The sequence below is a fragment of the Patagioenas fasciata genome, chromosome 2 (genome assembly GCF_037038585.1).
Source record: "Patagioenas fasciata isolate bPatFas1 chromosome 2, bPatFas1.hap1, whole genome shotgun sequence".
Classification (NCBI taxonomy): domain Eukaryota; kingdom Metazoa; phylum Chordata; class Aves; order Columbiformes; family Columbidae; genus Patagioenas; species Patagioenas fasciata.
In genome coordinates this window covers 15,863,650-15,885,133 of record NC_092521.1, presented here as the reverse complement: position 1 = coordinate 15,885,133, position 21,484 = coordinate 15,863,650, and the positions used below count along the sequence as shown (strand labels likewise).

Genomic DNA, 21,484 nt, shown 5'->3' with positions numbered 1-21,484 from the left:
TCAGAAAAGCAGGTGACTTCATCAGATCTTACAGAGCTATGCTTGGTAACAGAAAAAGGATCCCAAGTTCACCACTGTCTTTACACTTTTTTTCACTCTCTTTGCAGTGAAATGAAACCTGTTCTGTGGAAATACCAAGCAACCAGGTTAGGTTTGTCTCCATTACCAAACACACTCTGTATTTTCTACTCTTGAGAAACAAACAGATTAATAATTTTGGTCCATCAAACAATAATAATTGGTGTGCACAAACAGATTTGATTCACAACAGCCCAGTGGTGCGCGCTGCCAACGCGGCAAGCTGCCTGCTGTAAATGCAATGCGTTCTCCAGCGTTAGGGAAGCGAAGGGATACAGCTGCTGAAGGGTGATGTGAAATTAAAGAGGGAATGAAACGTGTGATCTTATTTAATCACACCTGGTGCTTCAATTTTTCAGTAACAGCACCCTGCTAGACTGTGTCAAATCGGTTCTACAAAGAAAAAAATTATGGAAGGAAAATGAATTAACTCTTTCATCCCTGCTGTTAATACATTATACCAGTCAGAAACATCTTTAGCAGTGGCTGTTAAGGATCCTTTCTTCTCAGATGAAAGGTGCTCAGCACCTGGCTAAACGGAGCTCAGTGGATGACAGAGCTTCTGTGCCAGCGGGCAAGCGCGGGCCCTCCACACAGACTGAAGCACAAGTCTTGGGTGTGTGTACAACCTATTATTATACACAAGAAATCATCCTGGCCAGAATGAAGGACTGAAGTACCACACTGGGACTGGTTGTTACTATTTGTTTCCTTAGGTGGGCGGCACATATGTGCAGAGAGGCAGACAGAGGAAGCAGGACAGCCGGGGACTGCAGAAGGGCAGAAAGCCTCGGATGCACTGCTCAGCACAGATTTCCTGTAGCAAGAACATTTATCCCAGCAATTACCTGGTTTCTGTTTTCTTTTTGGCTTTCCTTTTTTGAAGATCTTTTTTGTTTAAGTCTTATTTTGCAGTTTTGGTCTCCATTAAATGCCAAACGTAATTTGATTCCGCAGGCATTGCGTTGTGCGATTACTATGTCCCATCTGCTGGTCAGACACTGTTTCTCAAACCGTGTGCCCTGTGTACTAATAAATCATTTGTGGTAATAGACAGCAAGGTGTTCTATCTAATGTAAAAAATGGTAATCGTGGTCAAATGTTCCATTCTTCAGGGAAAAGGAAAAAAAAAAGTCATTCAACATGATTTCACTGAGCAGCAGAAAATAAAAAGCCAAGGTATAATTAGCTTAACATAACCATCTTCATATTAAATTCATAGAGAAGAAAATCAAACATGAAAAATAACTAGCAGACTCCCATTCTGGTCTCCTCATTGAATTAATGTCACCAGTACAGCGCTGGATAAAGTAAGATATACAAGGCTACTGTCTGGATAAGCTGTGTGCTTGGAGAGCAGTCCATTTTCAGAGGGGAGATATTTCTTTATGCAAGTGCTACCTATTTAAGAAATTGGTATTTATTATGACAATAGTCTCAAGAGGTATCTCATTTTTGCAGTATGGATTCAGCCAATTTACTGAAAAACAAAGGCATTAAAATAAATACCTCAGAACAGTTTTAAGAACATCTTAGTCTCTTCATCATTACTCGTATAACTCATATTCAAAGAGATTATCACACCAAGGAGCAAACACTAATTATTTTTTTTAATAAACAAAAAGGCATTGTAAAAGACCTGCATAAACAGAAGATGCCAACACAGCAACATGAGGGATCAATTTAAACCAGGGTTATTTAAAATGCTGAATATAATCACAGTTCTAATTAACAAACAGGAACCCTTGGTTTAAATCAGTTTTTTTCTTGTTTTGCATTTTTAATTTGTGTTTTCCTTCGGTGGACAGAACCATAGCCAGAACTGAAGCGGACTTCAAAAGGATCAGCTAGCCTAGCCCTCCACTCAAGTCAAAGACAAATATCCTCACAGGTGACTCTTCCCTATTCCTCACACCTACAACACTTCTCTACTCTCACTCCCCCAAATACTCCAATATGTTTACACTAAGTTTCTAATACCCAAGCTAAACCTCCTTAGGTGTAAACTAAACTAACTACTTTCCATCTTACCTTTGGGTAGGGAGAGAGGGCATGAGTACACACCACTACAATTTTATATTACAAATCTTTTAAAATACCTGAAAGACCGTGTCTCTTTCCTACTTTGTCCTTGCATCCTGTACTCAACTCTTTCAGTATTTCCTCACTAGTCTTTTCTCACTAGTGCTGCTCACTCCTACAGCTCTTCCCTGGCTTTCTGCAGCTTGTCTCTGTTGTTCCACGGTTTGAAGCTGCTCTGGACACTACCCCAGCAGAGCAACAGAGAAGCCAACAGAGAGGAGTTGCAGATATCCCATGGTTTTCATGCAAGACTCCCACTTATGCTGAAGTCTGGCTTCTTCCCCATTTTCCCCGCCAGCCCTATGCGGCTGTTGACTCACATTCAGCTTGTGATATCCCAACACCACATGCTCTCTCACAGCACTGGTACTTACTCAGATATCCCTCGTCTGCATTCATACATTTTTTTCCCCTTCCTCACTGCAGGCCTTCTTACTTACATTTTCTGAATTCCCATCTTACTCATTTTAACCATTTCTGCATTTTATCAAGATCAGTTTGGATTCCAAACCTGCCCTCCACAATGCCCCAAAACATTGGAGCTTACAGTCCCTTGCCCACTGTACTCTCCAGTCCATTGGCCAAGACACTAATGAAACCACGAGCAGCACATGATCCTGAGCAGAAAGTAACCACACTGTGCTCCGGGCTCCCTCCCATCTGCCAAACAAACAGTAACTGTCCTTGAACACCGTACTTCAACCAGCCCTTCACCTTCCTCACAGTAATTTCACCTATATGACTTTTTCCCTATTTACTTGTGGCTACGTGCCTTTCCACAACACTGCCAAAAGCCTTACCAAAGACAAGACATACCTACTATTTCTATCTGCTACACCTCCTGTTCCATTCAGAAAGAAAATTAGAGAGGTCTGAAACATTTTTTTTCTTAACAAATCCACACTGGCTGTTTTTCTATCAGCTTATTATCCTCTAGGTGTTTACAAATTGATTAATCATTTCCTGCAGCATTTCACCATGTATCAAAGTTAATCTGACAGGCTTCCTCATTTCATGTGTTTAAGTTTGCCCTTCCTCATCCTTCACAAGTTCTTAAAGATGAAAGCTGAAGTTCAGGGCTGGACTCAGCTGACTCCCAGGTACTCAGGCCAATTTCATTAGACCACAATGACTTGACTGTATCCAACTTTCCTCCATATATTTCACCTTTTTTCCCCATTCCAGCTTGTGTTCTTTCCCCTCTGTTTAAGTGGGCAAAGCACTCCATCATGATTAACCTGTTAGGGAAAACTGAATCCAAGAAAGGCTGAAGTGTTCATCCTCCTCTTTGTGACCAGATTTCCCCTCCTTGTCCACAAAGTAACAGAACTCTGATTTCCTTCATCTTTCACTTATTTCTATAGTCTCAAAAAAAAAAAAAAAGAATTTTAATACCCCTTGTAGTTGCAACTTATTAAACTAGCTTGTGCTGCTTTTGAAATTTTTCCCTCAGCAATGCATTGTCCTGTTCCCATAAATTGTAATATTCCTGATTTTCAAGTAATCACAGAAGGCTTTAAGTACTTCTGATAACTGGTGTCTTCTTCCTTCAGTGGGACAGTCTGCTGCCATGTCTGTGGTATCCTGCCTTCCAAAAAACAGTTCCCTTGAACTTTCTCTTCCCAGCCCTTACCTATCTATTCCACAGATCAAAGAAACCAGCTCTTTAAAAGTCCTTTGACGTTATTTGTCTGCTTTTACTCATTCCTTCCTCTCCTTCAGATCAGAAAATCTTTTGTGATCATTTTCACTCACGTTACCTTCTGCCTTCAAATTCTCAGTCACTTCCTTCTGATGTCTCAGAATAAAGCATAAATTCCTTCACTAATCTCCTTTACCCTCAGAAACAAAAGTAACCCTCTTTAGATTTTAGCCATTGTTAGACAGCCTACACAAGATTCACTTGACGAAAGGTAGGCATTTATTCAGCTTGTCACTCCAGAGAAGAGATCGCATCTCCCACAGTAGATGTCTAAAGAAAACCACATATAACATCTCTGATGGTTCCTATTTTTCCTAGAGTGATCAGTGAAGGGCAGCTCTGGCAATTAGCTCACACACTGGCATCTATCAATCACAGAACCGTGCAGGACAGAAGGCACCGCTGGAAGTGTCTAGTTCAACCTCTTGCTCAGAGCAAGGTTACTGTTAGACCAGGTTGCCCTGGGCCGTGTCCACTTGAGTTTGGAATATCTACGATGATGGAGAACCACAGCTTCTCTGGCCCCATTCCACTGTTTGACCACCCTTTTCCCCCTCCCTTATATTTAATTAGAATTTTCTACATTACAACTTGTGCCTCTTGCCTCTCGTTCTGGCCCTGTGCACACCTGAGAAGAACCCGGTTCTGTCTTTACAAGCCCTCCCGAGAGGCAGTTGCGGACAGCAGTAAGAACCCCTCAAACCTTGTCTTCAGGCTGAACAGGCCCAGCCCTCACCCTCTTTTCCTACAGCACATGTTCCAGCCCCCGGCCACCTTGGTGACCTACCCACTGACTCGCTGCAGTCTGTTAATGTCTTTCTTGTACTGAGCCCAAAACTGCACAGACAGCTCAAGATGTCACCTCGTCAGTGCCAAACGGAAGGGAACCACCAGTTCTATTGACCTGCTGGCTACCCTGCTGCTTGTACAGCCCAGGATGATGCTGCTTGTTCATACTGGAATTGTTGTTTATCAAGACCCCAAGAGATTTTTCAGGAAAGGGCTCCCCAGCCAGCCAGGCCCAGCCTGTCCTGGTGCAGAGGGTTATTCCATCACAGATGCAGGACTCTGTGGTGGTGTTTGCTCAGCTTCCTAAGGTCTGCAGGCTCTGTCAGCACACTCCTCCAGTCTGCCCACATCCCTCCGAGTGACAGCGCTGCCCTCCAGCACATCAAGCACTGTCCCCACTTTGGTATCTTCACTCAAATTTGCTGAGGGTGGATCCTGTCTCATCATCCTGGCCACTAATGAAGGCATTTGGACAGTGTCATCCCCTGTATCAATCCCTTAGGGATGCCATTGGGATATGCATCCACTTCTTGTCTCCTTATCCATTCCAAAAATCAGCAAAGATCTTACTGTGCAAAAGTGAAATGCAATAAAAATGTTGAAGGACAGTATTTTCCAAATAAACTACATAATCAAGGCAAAAATAAGCTTATCATTACAGTTTTTAAGTAATCAGTCTCATTAAGCAAGGAAGCATTACCTTGGTGAACTGAATGTCAGCTCTGGTTGCCATATTTCTCAAGAGCGCAGAACTGGTAGATCTTATCCTCTACTGCACAGATTTTGTTTATAGATTAAAAGAGAAAAACAAGCTTTTCGGCTTTTTTTTCCTCCCAAGTGGTTTCTTACTTTTGAATGAACTAGTCACTGAATTGAAATAGCTGTACAAACATGAAAAAGATATTATCTCTGCACCTGCAGAAGTACAAAAAGAATTTAGCTCTTCAACAACAGGTGTTTAACCAATGTCTTTCACCAATTCTGTTGTCTGACTTCCTTTGCATTTCAGCAGCAAATACTCAGTGTTATACATTAAAAAATATGAATTTAAATAATTACAAGAACTTGTAAGATCTAACTTTACTCTGTTGTCTGAAGTTCACTTAAATCCAATGTATTTTTCTTTAAAAAAGTAAATATGTAGCATAGTTTTAACTTAAAATCACATTAAATACTTCATACCCGCTTCGCACTGCATGGCTTGCAACTGTTGGAAATGCTGCAGTATTTTAACACAATTTTTAGTTCTTCAATTTTTTTGAAGAGGAAGGAAAAAAAACACAATAGAGACCTTGTTGTGAAAAAAGACACAGAAGCACTTGCTGCCTCATCCCCCATAGAATGCAAATGTGTGCTGGGGGGAAGAAACAGGAATGGGGTAGATGTGAATAGAATCTGCTTTTGATATTCAGAACTATGTTGCAATAACTTTGGAGAAAACATGTTGCTGGCTTCAAAAAGCCTTTATTTCATGCTTTTGCAATTATAACACAGGTTTTAAAATTTCAAGCTATTCAAGCTGTAACATGAACAAAATCTTGCTTCACTTCTGCCCCTGTGGTTCAACCTGGCTTCTTTGCCTTGAGTTTGACATTCTGCCCATCTCAGACACAGCTCTGAACCAAAAAGTAGAAGATGTCAAACTATGTTTTTAAAGCTCATGAGATCAGTTTGTACTTGTAACAGTTTGTCTCTGTTGTCCCTTAATTTGAATGAAAACATCTCATTTATACACAGGCTAAGTTGGACAATAAAGAGAATAGTTCTAAATAGGAACTAGAGATGTTAAAACCCATACAACTGGGCATAGATGAATTTTATTTTCTGTTTGGCACATCTGTCAAGCACCTAGATCTGATGTGATGATAAAACAAGAAAGCTTAAGGCAAAAAACATGTCCGATCCATCTGTTCTTCAGGACATGAAAAAGAAAAGGAATTGCTTCCTAGGGTATTGTGTACACTTGAGACCACTCTGGAGAGGTTGCCCTCGTCTGCTGACAGCAATTCAGCTCCACCAGCCTAAGCCAGTGGGTTTCAAACCTTGTTCCCTGCCTGCTATCTGGGCATGTTGTGTATCCTGGACCCCACCTGGAGTCCTGTGTCCAGCTCTGGAGCCTCAGCACAGGACAGACATGGACCTGTTGGAGAGGGGCCAGAGGAGCCACAGAAATGGTCAGAGGGCTGGAACAGCTCTGCTGTGAGGACAGGATGAGAGTGGGGTTGTTCAGCCTGGAGAAGAGAAGGCTCCAGAGAGACCCTATTGAGGCCTTTCAGCACTTAAAAGTGGATTATGAGAAAGATGGGGACAGACTTTTTAGCAGAGCCTGTTACATTAGGACAACGGGTAACGATTTTAAACTAAACTAAAAGAGGGCAGATCCAGGTTAGACATGAGGAAGAAATTATTTACAATGAGGGTGGTGAAACACTGGCTCAGGTTGCCCGGAGAGGTGGTAGATGTCTCCAGGTAGATCCCTGGAGACATTCCAGGCCAGGCTGGACGGGGCTCTGAGCAACCTGATCCGGGTGAAGATGTCCCTGCTCATGGCAGGGGTTTGGACTGGATGTCCTTTGAAGGTCCCTTCCAAGCCACACTGTTACATGATTCTATGACTCCTCTCCCTTCTATCCATGGTCAGAGAGTTTGTGGCTGGGATGGGGATACCACTACATTGGAAAGGCTTTGGCAAAGTCAGGAAACAAAGCACAGAATGCAAAGCCCATACTGAGGCCACCTAATCCAGGACCCTGGCTCCAGCGGTGACTCTCAGCAGCTGCAGGAACCCCATGCTGCATCTCACACCTGCTTTACACCCATTATATCCCCACTTTTTTAGAGCTACAGCATCCCTTCTCATGATATTCCCCGGCTACATCCAGAAGCTCCTACTGTGAATATCCCACTCAGGTCAGCCTTTATCTACCCCAAAACACAAGTCAGCAGTCTAAGCAACCGAAGGCAACCCTGAACAGAAAAGAGCTGCTCCGGCATTTGCCACTCCTTTGTCCAGCTCCCCAAAGCGCAGCTTTGCGCCACAACGCCAGCAGCTACCACAGAGCCACCCACTATGTGGCTCCAAACACCGACCACACCAACTGGAGCAGACCAAGCACGGAAAGAGTTGATAGAGCTGAGGTGTTCATGACAGAAATAATCTTCCAGCTGTGTTTTAACAAAAACCACATTTGAGCCACCTGCAGCCACATTCAAGGAGTTTGGCAGCCATTCAGGAGATGTGCTACTTTCTCACAGGAAGGTGGAATTAGAGTAAAGTTGGGGTTGTTTTTGTTTTTGTTTGCTTTTTGTTGTTGTTGTTTTTTTTTTACAGAATACATACAACCCACTCACTGACATTGGGCTGGCTATAGATCTTTACCTCAAGTAACACTCATTCATTTCTCACTTTCGACTGCCAGGAGGAAAAAGGGAAGGAGGTCCCCAGCCTAAACGAACACAGGAGACCCAGATAACAAGCACAAAGTTCATTTGCTTTCTGGAGTGAGCAGCACTCAGTTTTGACCATATGAAGGCAGGAAACAAGCATGCAAAAGCTCCTTTGTACCATATACTGGTAACATATGCATATTACCCAACCCACCTGAAAAGCAAACATCCAAGAAGACAGAGCTCACTGGAAAAGATCTGGCTTTGCCTTTCCAGATTAGTCCCAACTTTGAGAGGTCTTTAACCTTGTTTCAACTTCCTCCTAAATATTTAAAGCTGACATTGAGCTGCCGGTGTTGAATCCAGACTGTAACAGCTCTACTGTTGAATCACTCGCTCTAGCTCAAAATGATGTTCACTCCAATGAAGCAAGATGGCCATATTTCTTGTCCTCCAATACACAGGACTGCACGTGCAGGACACACAAGAGTCGGGCATGAATGTGATGAGAGGGGACAGAAAGGGACCATGGAGCTGGTGGGTGCCCTTTCCAGAACCTGCAGCCTCTGCCAGATGGAGCTGGTCTGCAGATCACCAGGGTGCAGCTCTGGATGTGGCACTCGGATGGGGAGGTGAACATGTATAAACCAGCTTTGTCCTTTGGCTTATCATGCAGCACATACATTAACAAACAGCCAGCAAGGTGGGTCACAGAACGGAGAGAGGCTCTGGTGAAGCCCTGCCCTTGGAAAAAGGGGATGGAGATGAGGGGCAAATAGTAGAAATCTCACAGTGCATGAGATGGGACAAAGGTGGATCAAACTCTCACTGTCTCGTTCTGTGAAGCACCAGAGGCGGAGGATTAAGCACATCGCCCACTGTAGTTCAAGAAAGTCATGCATATTATCAGTTACTTAAAAAGGCTGGCAAAAATTGTGAAGGAACAAAACAAGCAATCAGAGCTGGGGGTCTGATTACTGAAACCCAGAAATATCCTTTTGGAAAGCCGGCCTGATTTGCTCTAAATCCATTTGAGCAGCCAATTTGAAGCTATCACACCAGAATGCTGTTATATGTAAATTAATAAGCACTTAGTATTGATGGCTTCTGCAGTGGCTGTTTAATTTTTAATCATATCCTTAATTTACTGTTTACATTTTTATCCAATTAGAGTGCGTGCATGTGTGTGCATCTGTGTGACGGAAAGAACACGGAAAACTGTGTTTATTCAGAAGTACAATGCTCTGCTTCCTAAACAAGGAGATGCATATGTCTCCTGTGTGAAATTTTTTCACACAGCCCTCTTATTTTTCAGGAGGATGCCATCTCAGGCTGCTGTGTTCTGTCGCACCATTCTGCTGTTAGAAATGGGCACCACTGACCTCTGTGTGCAATGCGGTACATGGAGTTTGGAACTGAATGTCATTAAAATAGCCAGTGCTGTGAAATAGAGAGCTTTACTGGCACTTCCCCGAACACAAATCCCAGCATCCCTTTTTATCTGTAGATCAGACATTTAGGTAACACCTTGGGACACCTTCATCCTCCTCATCACCATTTCAACCTTTCATTAGATTCCTATAGTCATAAAAACTAGATGCACTGAAGGGATGGAAGATGGATCATTTATTTTAAAGCACTGACAATTTTTCATGGCGATCAACAATAAAGTTCTAAATTACAGAGGGAGTGTAAATAAACCAAAGAATAGAGCTTCAACGAGAGTTGGGTGATGATGGAAGGATAGAAATTAAAACATTTCAGAGTCCAAGATATGAGCTAATCACAAATAAAATAATATTGCGTTCCTATTACTACCTGACATGCTGGTTGGCGTAATTCCAGTGATTTAAAAAAAGAAAAAGCCAGAAATGCACTCAGCAGAGGTATAATGTGGTTGATATGGATCCTGGTAGAGCTCTCAGGAGGTGACCTGACACCCAGCGCAACTCCCAGTGCCCATGCCTTCCACATTCAGACAGTCCCGGGTCACAGGGGGACCGCAGTGAGGACAGCAGTAACGGGGCTGCCTGCTCCTCGGGCAGAGGCTGCAGGGAAAAGGCAGGACTTTGCTTCCCCATGGAGCATCTGCTTCAAGGAGAGATGATGGCAGGAAGATCTGCACAGCAGAGAGGTGCCTGACCAGGACTCGCAGCCTCCTGCTGCCGTGTTCACGGCTCGGCACCTGGACACCCACATCCCACTGCAGCGTAACCCCTGCATCCTTGAGAGCTCTGCTGAAAAACCCTGACGGGCATCTACTTTACTCCCAGGAAGAGAAAAAAAAAAAAGATGCAGTTCTATCCCTCTGCAAATATAACAACTCCAATTTCACTTCTTTTTCTCTACAGCACAAGAAAGGTAAAGAAAGGAAATCGATATGTTCATAGAAAAAATAAACATTTAAAAGTTCCCATAAAAGGAAAAAACTAAATGGCTATGGCTATAGATGTCTTAACAGTGGCAGAACAGGGTGGATTAATGTGCTGAGGTAAAAGACTAACAAACAGAGAGGAATAAACTGCTTTTGGAGTAAATGCTATGGGTTCTGGTATCCTTTTTCCAAAGCCCATTGCACTGTGTAGCCCAAGCACGGGGCAGTTACACCTTCGCGCAGGAACCGTTCCTGAAAGCACCCGCTCCGGGGAACGCTGCTGCCGGGCAGGCGCAGCCCTGCTCTCCAGGAACTGGACTCCTGTGTTTAGAACAAAAGCCATCGGCATCAGCTCAAAAAGGCAGCGTCAGTTCTTGTTTTCTTCTTTGCCCCCGGGAGCAGGAACTTGCAGCGAGGAAGGAGGAGACTGTGCAATAACGGAGACAGGAAGGTCTCCGGTAGGCTCGGAGTCCTAAAGATAGCAATGAAAGTAGCACGAAGGGAAGGAGGAAACCACCCTCCCACATGAGAGGAAACCCCAAAATAAAACCTTTTGGCAGATGGTAAAAGGCTTTAGCATTCAATAAAATGAACGAGCTGCATGAGAATGCAAGGGAGCTTTGAGAGAGGCACAGAAAGAACAAACAAAAGACATATGAAGAAGCTTGAGGTTTCAGTTGCTCCTCTGTATTATTATTACAAGCCATTTTTTGATAGGTTTTACCAGCTCTTTTATTTAACTTAAACTATGCAGCTCACGGTTTTCAAGAGACTTACACCTTCATTGCCTGCACTAATTAATTATATGAAAGGGAAGTTTTCAGTAAGTTTTCTGAATTATAAAGCAAAAGTTCAGTTCCCAATGAGCATTTCACCTGGGGCTCTCAGCCTGGTCCTGGCCTTCCTGTGTACGCCTGGACCCAGCTCCACAGAGGTAACAAAAGCCACAATCGTAATATAATAATGACAGTTTAATATTTGTATCAGGCTCAACCACATCCAGATGAAAGGAAGAACTCAGAGGACTAGGATCTGCCTAACTGCAGTTATTAAAGCACTCATGTCTGAGAAAAATTGCCAAAGCGCAGGTACGTTATAACCTTATCCCACGACAATATATAAAATGAGTCCTTGTCTGCTTCAGAGTAAAGGACCATTTAAAGTACAAGAAAGAAAACAACCCCCAAGCCTCTTAACCCAGAATTTGTAACTCATTCATTTTAGCCTTTTTGGTTGGTTCTTTAATTCTACTACCAGTGAGCAGTACTTAGCTCAGTTAGAAAAATGTTCATAGAAATAATAGAATGTGAAAGACAATGTTATCAATTGTAGCCAAAACCCAAGCAATTTAAGGGCATAACAAATTTTGCTAACAGGTACAGATAAAGACAATAAAATTAACATACTAAGGCAGTGGAAGGTTGGTGTCAAATCAAAAGCAGGTAACGTCACTTGTTATATGCTTCATGCTGAGAAGTAAAAAACGGGAAAAGCTATTGCCTGCTTTTCCTCTATTTAATTTTAGTGATCCCAAATTAAACAGTGAGTCCTCCAGCTGACGGGGCAAGGAGCCTCCAGAGGGCAAAGCATTGCACCCATCACGTGCAACTGTTATAGGAGGGCACAGATTATCTCTGGAGCTGGCTGTTGTTCTTCACGGATTATTTGAGGAATGCGAGCAATGACAGACACCTAACTTTCAGCTGGCTAATGTAAGATGCAACAAAGACACTTCAAACTGCTCAAGCTAAAAGACAGTATACTTGCTTTTTATCTTTGATTATGCCATGTTAGTAAAGAACATGAATAAAAAGACTAAGATAAAAGCAAGTTTTGTGGGCTTCATTTTCAACAGTGATTATGAAATTAGGATTGCAAATAACACAGGCAGTGCACATCATCAAAAGAGATTTGGAGACCAAGTGAAAAATAGGCTTAATGTTGTTAAGAAAAAAGTTCTAAAGAGAATAAAATATCAAAATTATATTTCCAATTCAATAAAATTGGCAAGGGATCATATTTTTCAATTTTAGAAAGACCTATGTTGGGTTAGAGAACAGAACACTTATGTTTCTGTATTTGTGGTTTTAATTAAGTTACTAAAAACATTTATGGATTTGATCCAAAGGTCAGCAAAGTCATTGGTACCCTTCATTGATTTGAATGGGCTTTATAGTCTCATGCTGCAGAGGAAAAATGGGGTTGATCCTGTTCTCATTTTAACTATCTTCACATTTTGCTGTAATCAATGGAGCATTACTCCTTCATTTGCCCTCACAGAACCAAGAGCAAAGTTGAGGTCTCAGATTTTCAAAGGGAGATAATTTGGATAAAATCAACTCATAGCTGGTAGCAGCCATAAATTTACCTGCTTCTTAGAGTGGCTACTCTTGCCATTTGCTCACTGTGCTAGAATTGATACAGAATGTGTGCATGAAGACTATGGACTGAGTTTTAAATCAGCTAAAGACTTTCCTAAAGACTCTACGCAAATTAATTATAAGCAGCAGAAACTCAAAGAAGGAGCTTGAGGTGCTCCTAATTCCTAGAAACATCCTTGATAAAAGGATTTCTCTCTTCTGGTCCCAGCATCTGTTTACATCCCTCACCAAAACAGCCTGGCTTCTGATCATCTGGATCACAAGAGAACACTGAAGAAACCAGTACAACATATATTCTCATACCAGAATTGTCATGTGATCAGCTAAGCCATGTAGAAGTACAGTAAAATTCCAACAGTGACATGCCCATTACTAGAGAGAACCAGGGCAATTTCAAGAATAGCAGTAATGGTACAATAAGGGAAAACATGAGTTGCTGACAATGCAATAGTCACGCATTTTAGTGCTTATCACAGCAGCTGATATTTAAGAAGGGAGAAAGAAAATTTATCAACAAACAGTTCTAGCAAGCACATATCAGTAAACAGTAATAATTCACTTGGAAAGAGGTTATTAGGATTAGAAGAAAATAAAACACTATTTTTACAACAATAGCTGAAAAAAAACATTTCTAGAAAAAGACAAAAAAAGCTCATAGATGTCTCATTTTATGAAGATACATCCCAGCAAAAAGACATTCATTACCTTGATGGCCTGTAAGGACTGGCTGCTTTTCTATGACCCTCAAAAAACCATTCTCCAGGTTTAAGTAGAGATCTACAAAAGTCAACAATATCAGTAGTTAGTGCCACAGTCTACAGCTGTAACAGAACGGATGGCAGCTGCACTGCTGGACGCATTAGAGCAACTCGAGTCTAGAGAAAGACGCATTCAGAGAGTACACAGATGACAAGGGATTTGTCAGTGGACCTTTAGAGCCAGGACTATCCCTCCCTTCCTCTTTCCCATCCCTTTCACCTGAAAAACAGTTTGTTTGCTTCAAAACCTTTAACATTTGGACCAAGAATTACAACTGCTATGACACTGTGGGAGTGATCAGTGCAGGGAATTTTCAAGGGTCTGTGTGCATCCTTCATTGCCTGACACTTTTAAAAGCTGGTCTGTTGTCTAGGATGATGCTGCTGGCTCATTCCAGCATCCAAGAGTCTTTAAATATGGCTGGACCATCTTGGCACCTTATGACAGCAAATCACAAGGAATGTCTGAAATTGTTTCACAGCTACACTCGCTGGAACAAGCTAAAGAAATTCCTCACCAGACAATTGTAGTCTAATCAGTCCTTAAAACACTCAGGCTAAAGTAGAATCAACAAAAGAAAACTAGAGCAGGAGATATTAATCTCTTGGCCCAACTTAAACAACAATCCTCACTCAGGAGTTCTTAAAAGAATGAAAGACAAACAGCAATCGAGTAAGAAAGCAAGCTTTCCTCTTTATTTCTCAAAACTGGAATGACCTAACACTTCAAAGAAAGAAGGAAACGTGATTACCATTCCCTCTCCATCTCCACCTCTGACATATGCTGAAGAGGAAAGAAAACAAAACCCATACAGTTTAGAGGACTTTGGAGAGCAAATTTTAACAACAAAAGCTTTGCATTACTGCTCCCTGAACAGAGGCATAAGTGGTGTTAGTAAGAACCTCCTTCCTTCAGGTCTTTCTCTCAAAACCCAGCTCCTGAAAGCCCAACGGTGCTCTCAACACACAAAAAAAAACCCCAGAACTGAACTTCAGAGTCTGCTGCTGATGTTACCGGCAGTAGGCTTCAAAACTGGTCTCAGCAGAGAATGAAAGAATATGGCAAAATTACTTCTTTCAAGGCCCAGGTGCTGGTAGTTGCTTCAACTCCACCTCACATCATCAAATGCCTGCTGATGGCAGCTGGGTGTCCCAGATGAACAGGCTGGGAAGATCTGAATCCTACTTCTAGTGGAGAGGACTCAAAACTCTAAGGCCATGTATATGCCTTTAGACTGCTCTCAGGCTCGAAGGGGAACCCTGGCATGCTTTTTTGTTCACATACAAAAGCCTCTAACTTGATTATCCCCACAGTTCCTGAGGATGAGCCCCAACCCTCCTGTATAACTGAATGAACATGCCAAGTCAGAGTCCTGGCATTTTATACCACGCTGTCTGGATATAAAACAATGTGCACATTCCTGAGTCTGGCTATTTTCTAATCAGGTTGTCTTCAGGTGGAAGCAATTGTATAAGCCAAATGTATGTAAACCAACTACTTTTCCAACTATGTGGATAAGCTTAACTGAGAATAAGCTCTAAGGTGTGGATGAAACCTTGGTGTGGCTGAGGAGCTTCTGAAATGTGTGGTATTGCCGTGTACACACCGCCTAAAACTCAACCTGTCACTCCTACACTGAGTAAAACCAAGACTGACTCAGTGCCCTTGGAGATGACACCTTTGGAAAAACATGAAGGTTCTTATGGAGCTACTCACTGCACTTTTCTCAAGGCATCCTTCCTTTTGTATGGGTAACTTTTAATAAGTCAGGTGACTGGCAGGTGTTTTTAATGATGAAAAATTTGAAGGTAACTCTATGCACAGCAGTATATAGTGAAATGTTAGGATCACACGATACAGCTGTAGCTGAACTGCAAACAGAAAAATAGATTTATTTAAAAACCAACAATTCTCTGCCACATTTCCATTCACATTCGTGTTGCAAATCAAGGCTGGTGTATTTATGCTGTCATCTGTTGGAATTAGCACTTCAATAAAAAAACCCAAAACAGGTGCTTTATGAGTACTTAAGATGCATAGTGGAAGATCTGTTCTTTTTTGAAAACTGTTCAGAATTTTGTTAGAATTCAGAACTCCTTAACATCAAGGACCACAAGATCATTGTTAATACACTTCAATTTATTATTTTATAGGGAATCAATTTCAATTAAAATCCATTCAAATGGTGACTGGTAAAATTCTATAATATTGATCCTAAGGGGGAACCAGCATAGTTAAAATTATTAATCATACTTGAGCATGTCATAAAACACTGGGCTAGTACCCATGCTTTATGATCATGTCAAATAAAGAGTTTAAAAAAACCCACCCGTTCCTTTGTGGAAGATCCAGAGATCTGCATACTGCTTAGTAATAAAGAAACAGTTCATAACACTGCTGGCTGCCTATATATAACTAAATAAATGAAGGTGCTCTATCATACGAAGCATAAATGCCATTAAGAGTAAACTTTTATTTGAATAGAACCACATTCATTTTTAAAATTACACTACAGCAAGGCTTTTAAAGAATGTGAATGAAAAAAAGAGAAGCTTTTAAATAAAACACGCTCTTTTTACTCAACTTAGAAAAGCAACTTCACAAAGGCATAAAAAGGTGAGGGTTTTTCTCCTGCCTCCCTTCAATCTTGCCAGTAATTATAAATCTTTATTGCACAGGCCATAAATGCTAGTAGCAACAGGAAGAAAAATGCTTTTGAACTATTTGGCAACATTCACCTTCAGGGATTCAAAACAGCAAAATTTTATTTTATATTTACAAAAAGGCTCAAAGTGACTTGCGTGTTTGTTAGAAGTGCCAATACGGTGAAACACTTTTCTAACAGAACACACTCATGCAGGCGTCAGCAACACCAGCTTCATAAAATCTGAAAGATGGTGTTAACCAAAACTCATCTAAGTGAAAAGGGCAATTCAGCCAGCTTTCACACCAACTCTTTTCAGCGTAGGAGTTTACAGCTCGGCATAACGAGTGGGAATGGATCTCGCCTAAGTTTAGTCGTCTGCCGTGTAGACAAATACATCTGGCAGTCGTCCTGAGCTTCTGCAATAATCAATGGAGAGCAACAGGCAGAATTCATCTGATGTGTCTGAGGTGTGACTGGCGTATCTGAAACACAGAGGATGTGTAGCAACTACCGCGCTAGTAGGATAGGATTAGTAGGATTGCTGAGAGTCTCTGTGGAAGGCAGAAGATAGATACCCAACCGAAGGCACTTCTGCCACCACTGAGGCTGCCAGTGACTATATTCTAGCTTGTAAAAAAACCTGTGAACAACTTGTTTCATGACAGAGTGAGACAGCCACTCAATGGACACTAAAAGACTTAGGCAGGGAAGCACTTTTCCTAATTATTGTGGTTTGACTCCAGTCAACAACACCACACAGCCACTCATTCACTCCCCCCCAGCAGAATGAGGGGAAAGTGAACTGTAACGGTAAAAGTGAGAAAACTTGTGGACTGACATAAGAACAGTTTAATAATAAAAGAAATAGAAAAAAAAAAAAAGTAATGAAAAGGAGAACAAAAAGAGAGAGAAATAAAACCCAAGAAAGACAAGTGATGCAAATGAAAAGCATTGCTCACCACAAACTGACCAACGCTCAGCCAGTCCCTGAGCTGCAGCTCAGTATAAACCTAGTTTATTTACTGAGCACAACGTCAGATGGTATGGAACATCCCTTTGGTCAGGTGGGGTCAGCTGTCCCAGCTGTGTACCCTCCCGAGTTCTTGTGCACCCCCAGCCCCCTCATTGGTGGGGTGGGGTGAGGGGCAGAAAAGGCCTTGACGCTGCATAAGCAATGCTCAGCAATAGCTCAGTCATCCCTGTGTTACCAGCACTGTTTCCAGCACAAATCCAAAACAGAGCCCCAGACTACCTACTATGGAGAAAAGTAACTCTGTCCCGGCCCACTAATGCAGCAAGTTTGGATGTTGGGGAGCCCAAGGGGACAGGACCACAGCGAGGGCTCAGGGTTCTGGGCTCTGCTGCTGTCAGAGGCAGAGCAGCGGGACAGATGGGTACCAGATCCGACCCACAATGGTATTTCTTATCTTCTTATTTCCAACTTTATCTACTTAGTTTGATGATAAAGGTGTTAGCTGATGAAGACAGTCCGGTTCTGAACCAGAAGTCCAGCAGTGAAAATGTCCATGTACTTTCTAAGAGGTTCGAAGTCTTTTATAAAACAACTATCAACACTGATTTTATTATATGTCTGATTTCTGCAAAAATCTCATTAGAAATTACAAATATGCTACATTGTAAATGGCACCATCTTACAATACGTAGACTTGATTTATTTAAATTCTGTGTGAAAGACTGTACCTATTCCTGGAATCCCTTTTACCAGCCTGTTCTTTACGGCTGGGTGGAAACAAGTGATTTCTACTGGCACTGATCACAAACAGCTGTTGTTAAATCACAGTCTCTGACTGCTCAAAACTTTCCTATTTAGCAAAAAGTCTTTCATGACTGGCTGCAGCACAAAAAGCAATATTTTACTTTTTTTCTTAAACCTTGAGCAAAATTTTTCTCTTTCCAATTTACACGAGTGGAGAAAAATGTACATATATATATATATGTATGTATATATATAATATCTATTAATCAAAAAATGTGAGACAGTTTTGGGTATGCTCAGAAGGGATAAACTTTCCAGACCAAATTTTCCAGTAGACTGACTTCTGAGAAATTTGAAAAGCAGGAATGAAAAAATCAACATTAATGAAATAATAAGGAAAACAGACAACTGCAATTGAGTCCTTGCAATCACACAAACCAGCTAATACTATACTCCCAGTAGACTGAGTTGCAATATTATTTAAAGAAACACATAAAAATGCAAGCACATCATATTATACAGCTAAAATCTTGCTGTAGAAGTTCATCAATACAAATTTCATAGTTGCATACATGTTTCCTTCTTCATACTCTAATATACTATGCATGCTGAAGGACAATTATGGGCTAAACCCATCCAGAGTGCATTACAATGTATTGTCCAGTGTATTGGAACTTATTTTACCTGTCAACTGAATCACTTGGTTATTTGATATGAATATGTATTAGCATCACAGCAATAGCTAAAAGGTAACTAACAGAACCATAGTAATTCAATGGTCTACCAGGGACCATTGATTGCACCGCAAAGTATATTCCTGAAGCTAGAAACCAGCCACATGAAATTCAAATAACTGATGCCATAGATGGAATTTGATATTTATCGTCACTGATGCATGTATTTTAAACATTTTATCTGCACTCAGATACACACTCCACATACGATATTCCGCTTCAGCTAAAACAAATGAAAACTATAGAGAAGCCCTCGGAGCATACTTGTAACCTGAAAAAATTGATTTTCAGAATCCTTAACATCGCCTAAAGTCTGAAAAACCTCCCAGGAACAACCACAGCTTCTGACTCCAGAGCCTACGTCCTCTGTAAGTGCTGAAAATGTCCTTGACTGGGAGTGGGAAAAATAAACCAAAGGCTGCTCTTTCGTACTCTAATGGATGGTAGTGAAGTCATTTCACAGGCTTGGAAGAGCACTGTTAAGTGCTGAGATACCTACAGTGGCACAGGAAAAATGACATACAATGGAAAGGAGTATGGGCATACAGTGAAAATAAATATCAAGAAGAAGGTTAAGATTTCTTTACCTATAATCATGCAATTTAGCATGTTGAGTCCTGGAACACAGTTTTGATGCTATGTTAAGGAATAAACTACTACTTTTGAGTAATTTCTGACAGTGTTTCCATGCTATGCTTTGCATTCAACTCACAAGGTCTCGCTGAGATTTTGGGGCATTACAGGAGCACAGAGCAAAGGAAATCAGCTCGGAATTAAGTTTGCTGGAGCTCTTCGGAAATATCAAGTGTTTTTTTCTGTGCTTTGGATAGATGCCATGTATACAGCATATGCAAGAAACATCTGAATAGGAATTTGTGCTATAAGAAGAAAGGCCCTTCCTGACTAGCTGGAAGCTTCAGGGTTAGGGAAAAGAAAAGGGTGACGCCAAGATAACGAAAACAAAAGAAACGGGTGCCTGGTAAGAGGACAGTCCACATTTCAAATGCCGCATGCCTCTGAACATCACCACAGGGACACAAACCCGAGATCCCTCACGTGTGACACACTTCCCCCAGCAGCTGCTGGGGAAGGCGAACACTCTGCCTACCTGGAGCGCTAGCAGAGGCAACATCTGCTGTTTGTTACAGACAAAGAAAAATGTATTTCTGGCGGAAGGAACTCATGATTCCTTGGGTGCCAAAACCTTGAGTCCAGAACATACCCAGGAAAGAAAACAGTACATCCTGGAAGTGTAACAGGATGACCTTCTATCACGAACTTCAGTTGTTCTGACTTCTTTACAGGGTTGACAAAGAAATACGATGATGTGAAGTAATGCTTCTTCAGGGGACAGGAAAGAGGCAATGGCAATCCAGATACCACCGTATCCATACAGAAAGCTGCAATGATATTCTCTTAACTCCAAATGACCTCCAAGTTCTGCGCTTCACAAGATCGCATGTTGTCAAACTTTCTGATCGCTCCAGTCCCTTTTTAGGCAGGCATGCAACTCCTAATGTCTCACACTGTGTATGGGCGCTACCACAGTGGGGAAGGTCTTCATATGTGGGAATCCAGAAGATGGGAGAGAGCCTCATACTGCAAGTCTTTAATTCTTTACTTTTTCTGACAGTCTGGGAGGGTTCAGTGCCAAGCAGCTCAAATTTTGATCAACCATGCCTTTAGTCTAGTATTAAGAAGTTGATAATGCTGTAAAAATCCTTATAACACATTTCAGCTGGGGCAGTTCCATGGCCCTGGTTCACTCACCGCATGGACCCAGAAGGTGATGTTTGTGTCATAAGGTTCTGCTAAAACCCAATGACTGATCCATCACTAGAACACATGGCTCTTACTTCATCTTTCCTCAGAAGATGAGATGCATCTTTGAAGGCCCCCTAGTTCCCTTCCTGGAAGAACACAGTGCTGGGGTAACGTAACAGCTTGGAATGGGACTGTTCTGGAAAAGGGAAAGGGGAAGGAGGGAAAGGGGAAGGGGAAGGGGATGGGGATGGGGAAGGGGAAGGGCCAGGAGGGGAGGGGAGGGGCAGGGAGGGAAGAGAAGGGAAGGTGGCGGGTAGGTGGAGGGAGTGAGGGAGGCAAGGCAGGAAGGAGGGGAGTAAGGAAGGAAATCAGGATGAGCAGAAAACTTACTGAAGAAATAATTTGAACAGGTATCAACAGCTGTGATGATTTTCAATGAAGCACAGAGCTTTATTCTAACACATTTTGCTAGCAGGAGAAATTTTTTTTTAAGACAATTTGGCAGATTCTGTGGCCCGGCAGTATATTCAAGTAGCACTTTGCCCTATATGAAACTCACAGACGAGCTTAGGAGGGGGTCCAGTGTAATCTTAAATGCAGGTACCATTTAATCCAAATCCAGAATGCTTCTTAAGCTTAGCCCTATTAGCAGATTGCTGTCTGTGGATACTTTGCTCAGAATCCCACATAGCACTGTTCCACCACTTTGAGGACAGTCTCTTCTATGCTTGCCAAAAGCAGGACTCACATTGAAAAACCTCAAAATAACTTCTTCTCTGTGTAGTTATGTAAGGCTTTTTTTGAAAAATGATCTTTCAACTCAGCCTTACAGTGGTAACAGTACAATAATGGTGTTTCCAACAGTGTGCAGCTCTCCCCAGGAGACACTGGAAGGTATTTTGTCAAATTAGTTCTTCAACATCACTAAGTCTGGGGAAAAAGGCCCAGATCAGTAGTTGGGCCTGTGTCCTTCTATCCTAGTGGAGGTTGGAATAGTGTTTCTGCTGATAATAGCCTCAATCAGGCAGTTCTTACTCCAAAGAAAAGTCTTCCTAAAACTCAAGACAAGC

At 41.9% G+C, this 21,484-nt stretch overlaps 1 protein-coding gene across 3 annotated transcripts in view; it reads right to left on the bottom strand.

The window, feature by feature from the left end:
• Nucleotides 1-21,484, bottom strand: part of SAMD12 (sterile alpha motif domain containing 12) — a 176,359-nt gene that overhangs the window by 68,021 nt on the left and 86,854 nt on the right. For 2 of the 3 annotated variants that reach the window (XM_071803840.1, XM_065830653.2), the window contains exon 5: nt 13,499-13,570. The exons of the other annotated variant lie outside the window; for it this stretch is intronic. In XM_071803840.1, the coding sequence (XP_071659941.1) occupies nt 13,499-13,570 (72 nt within the window). The remainder of the gene's footprint in view (nt 1-13,498; nt 13,571-21,484) is intronic. 3 annotated transcript variants of the gene reach the window in all.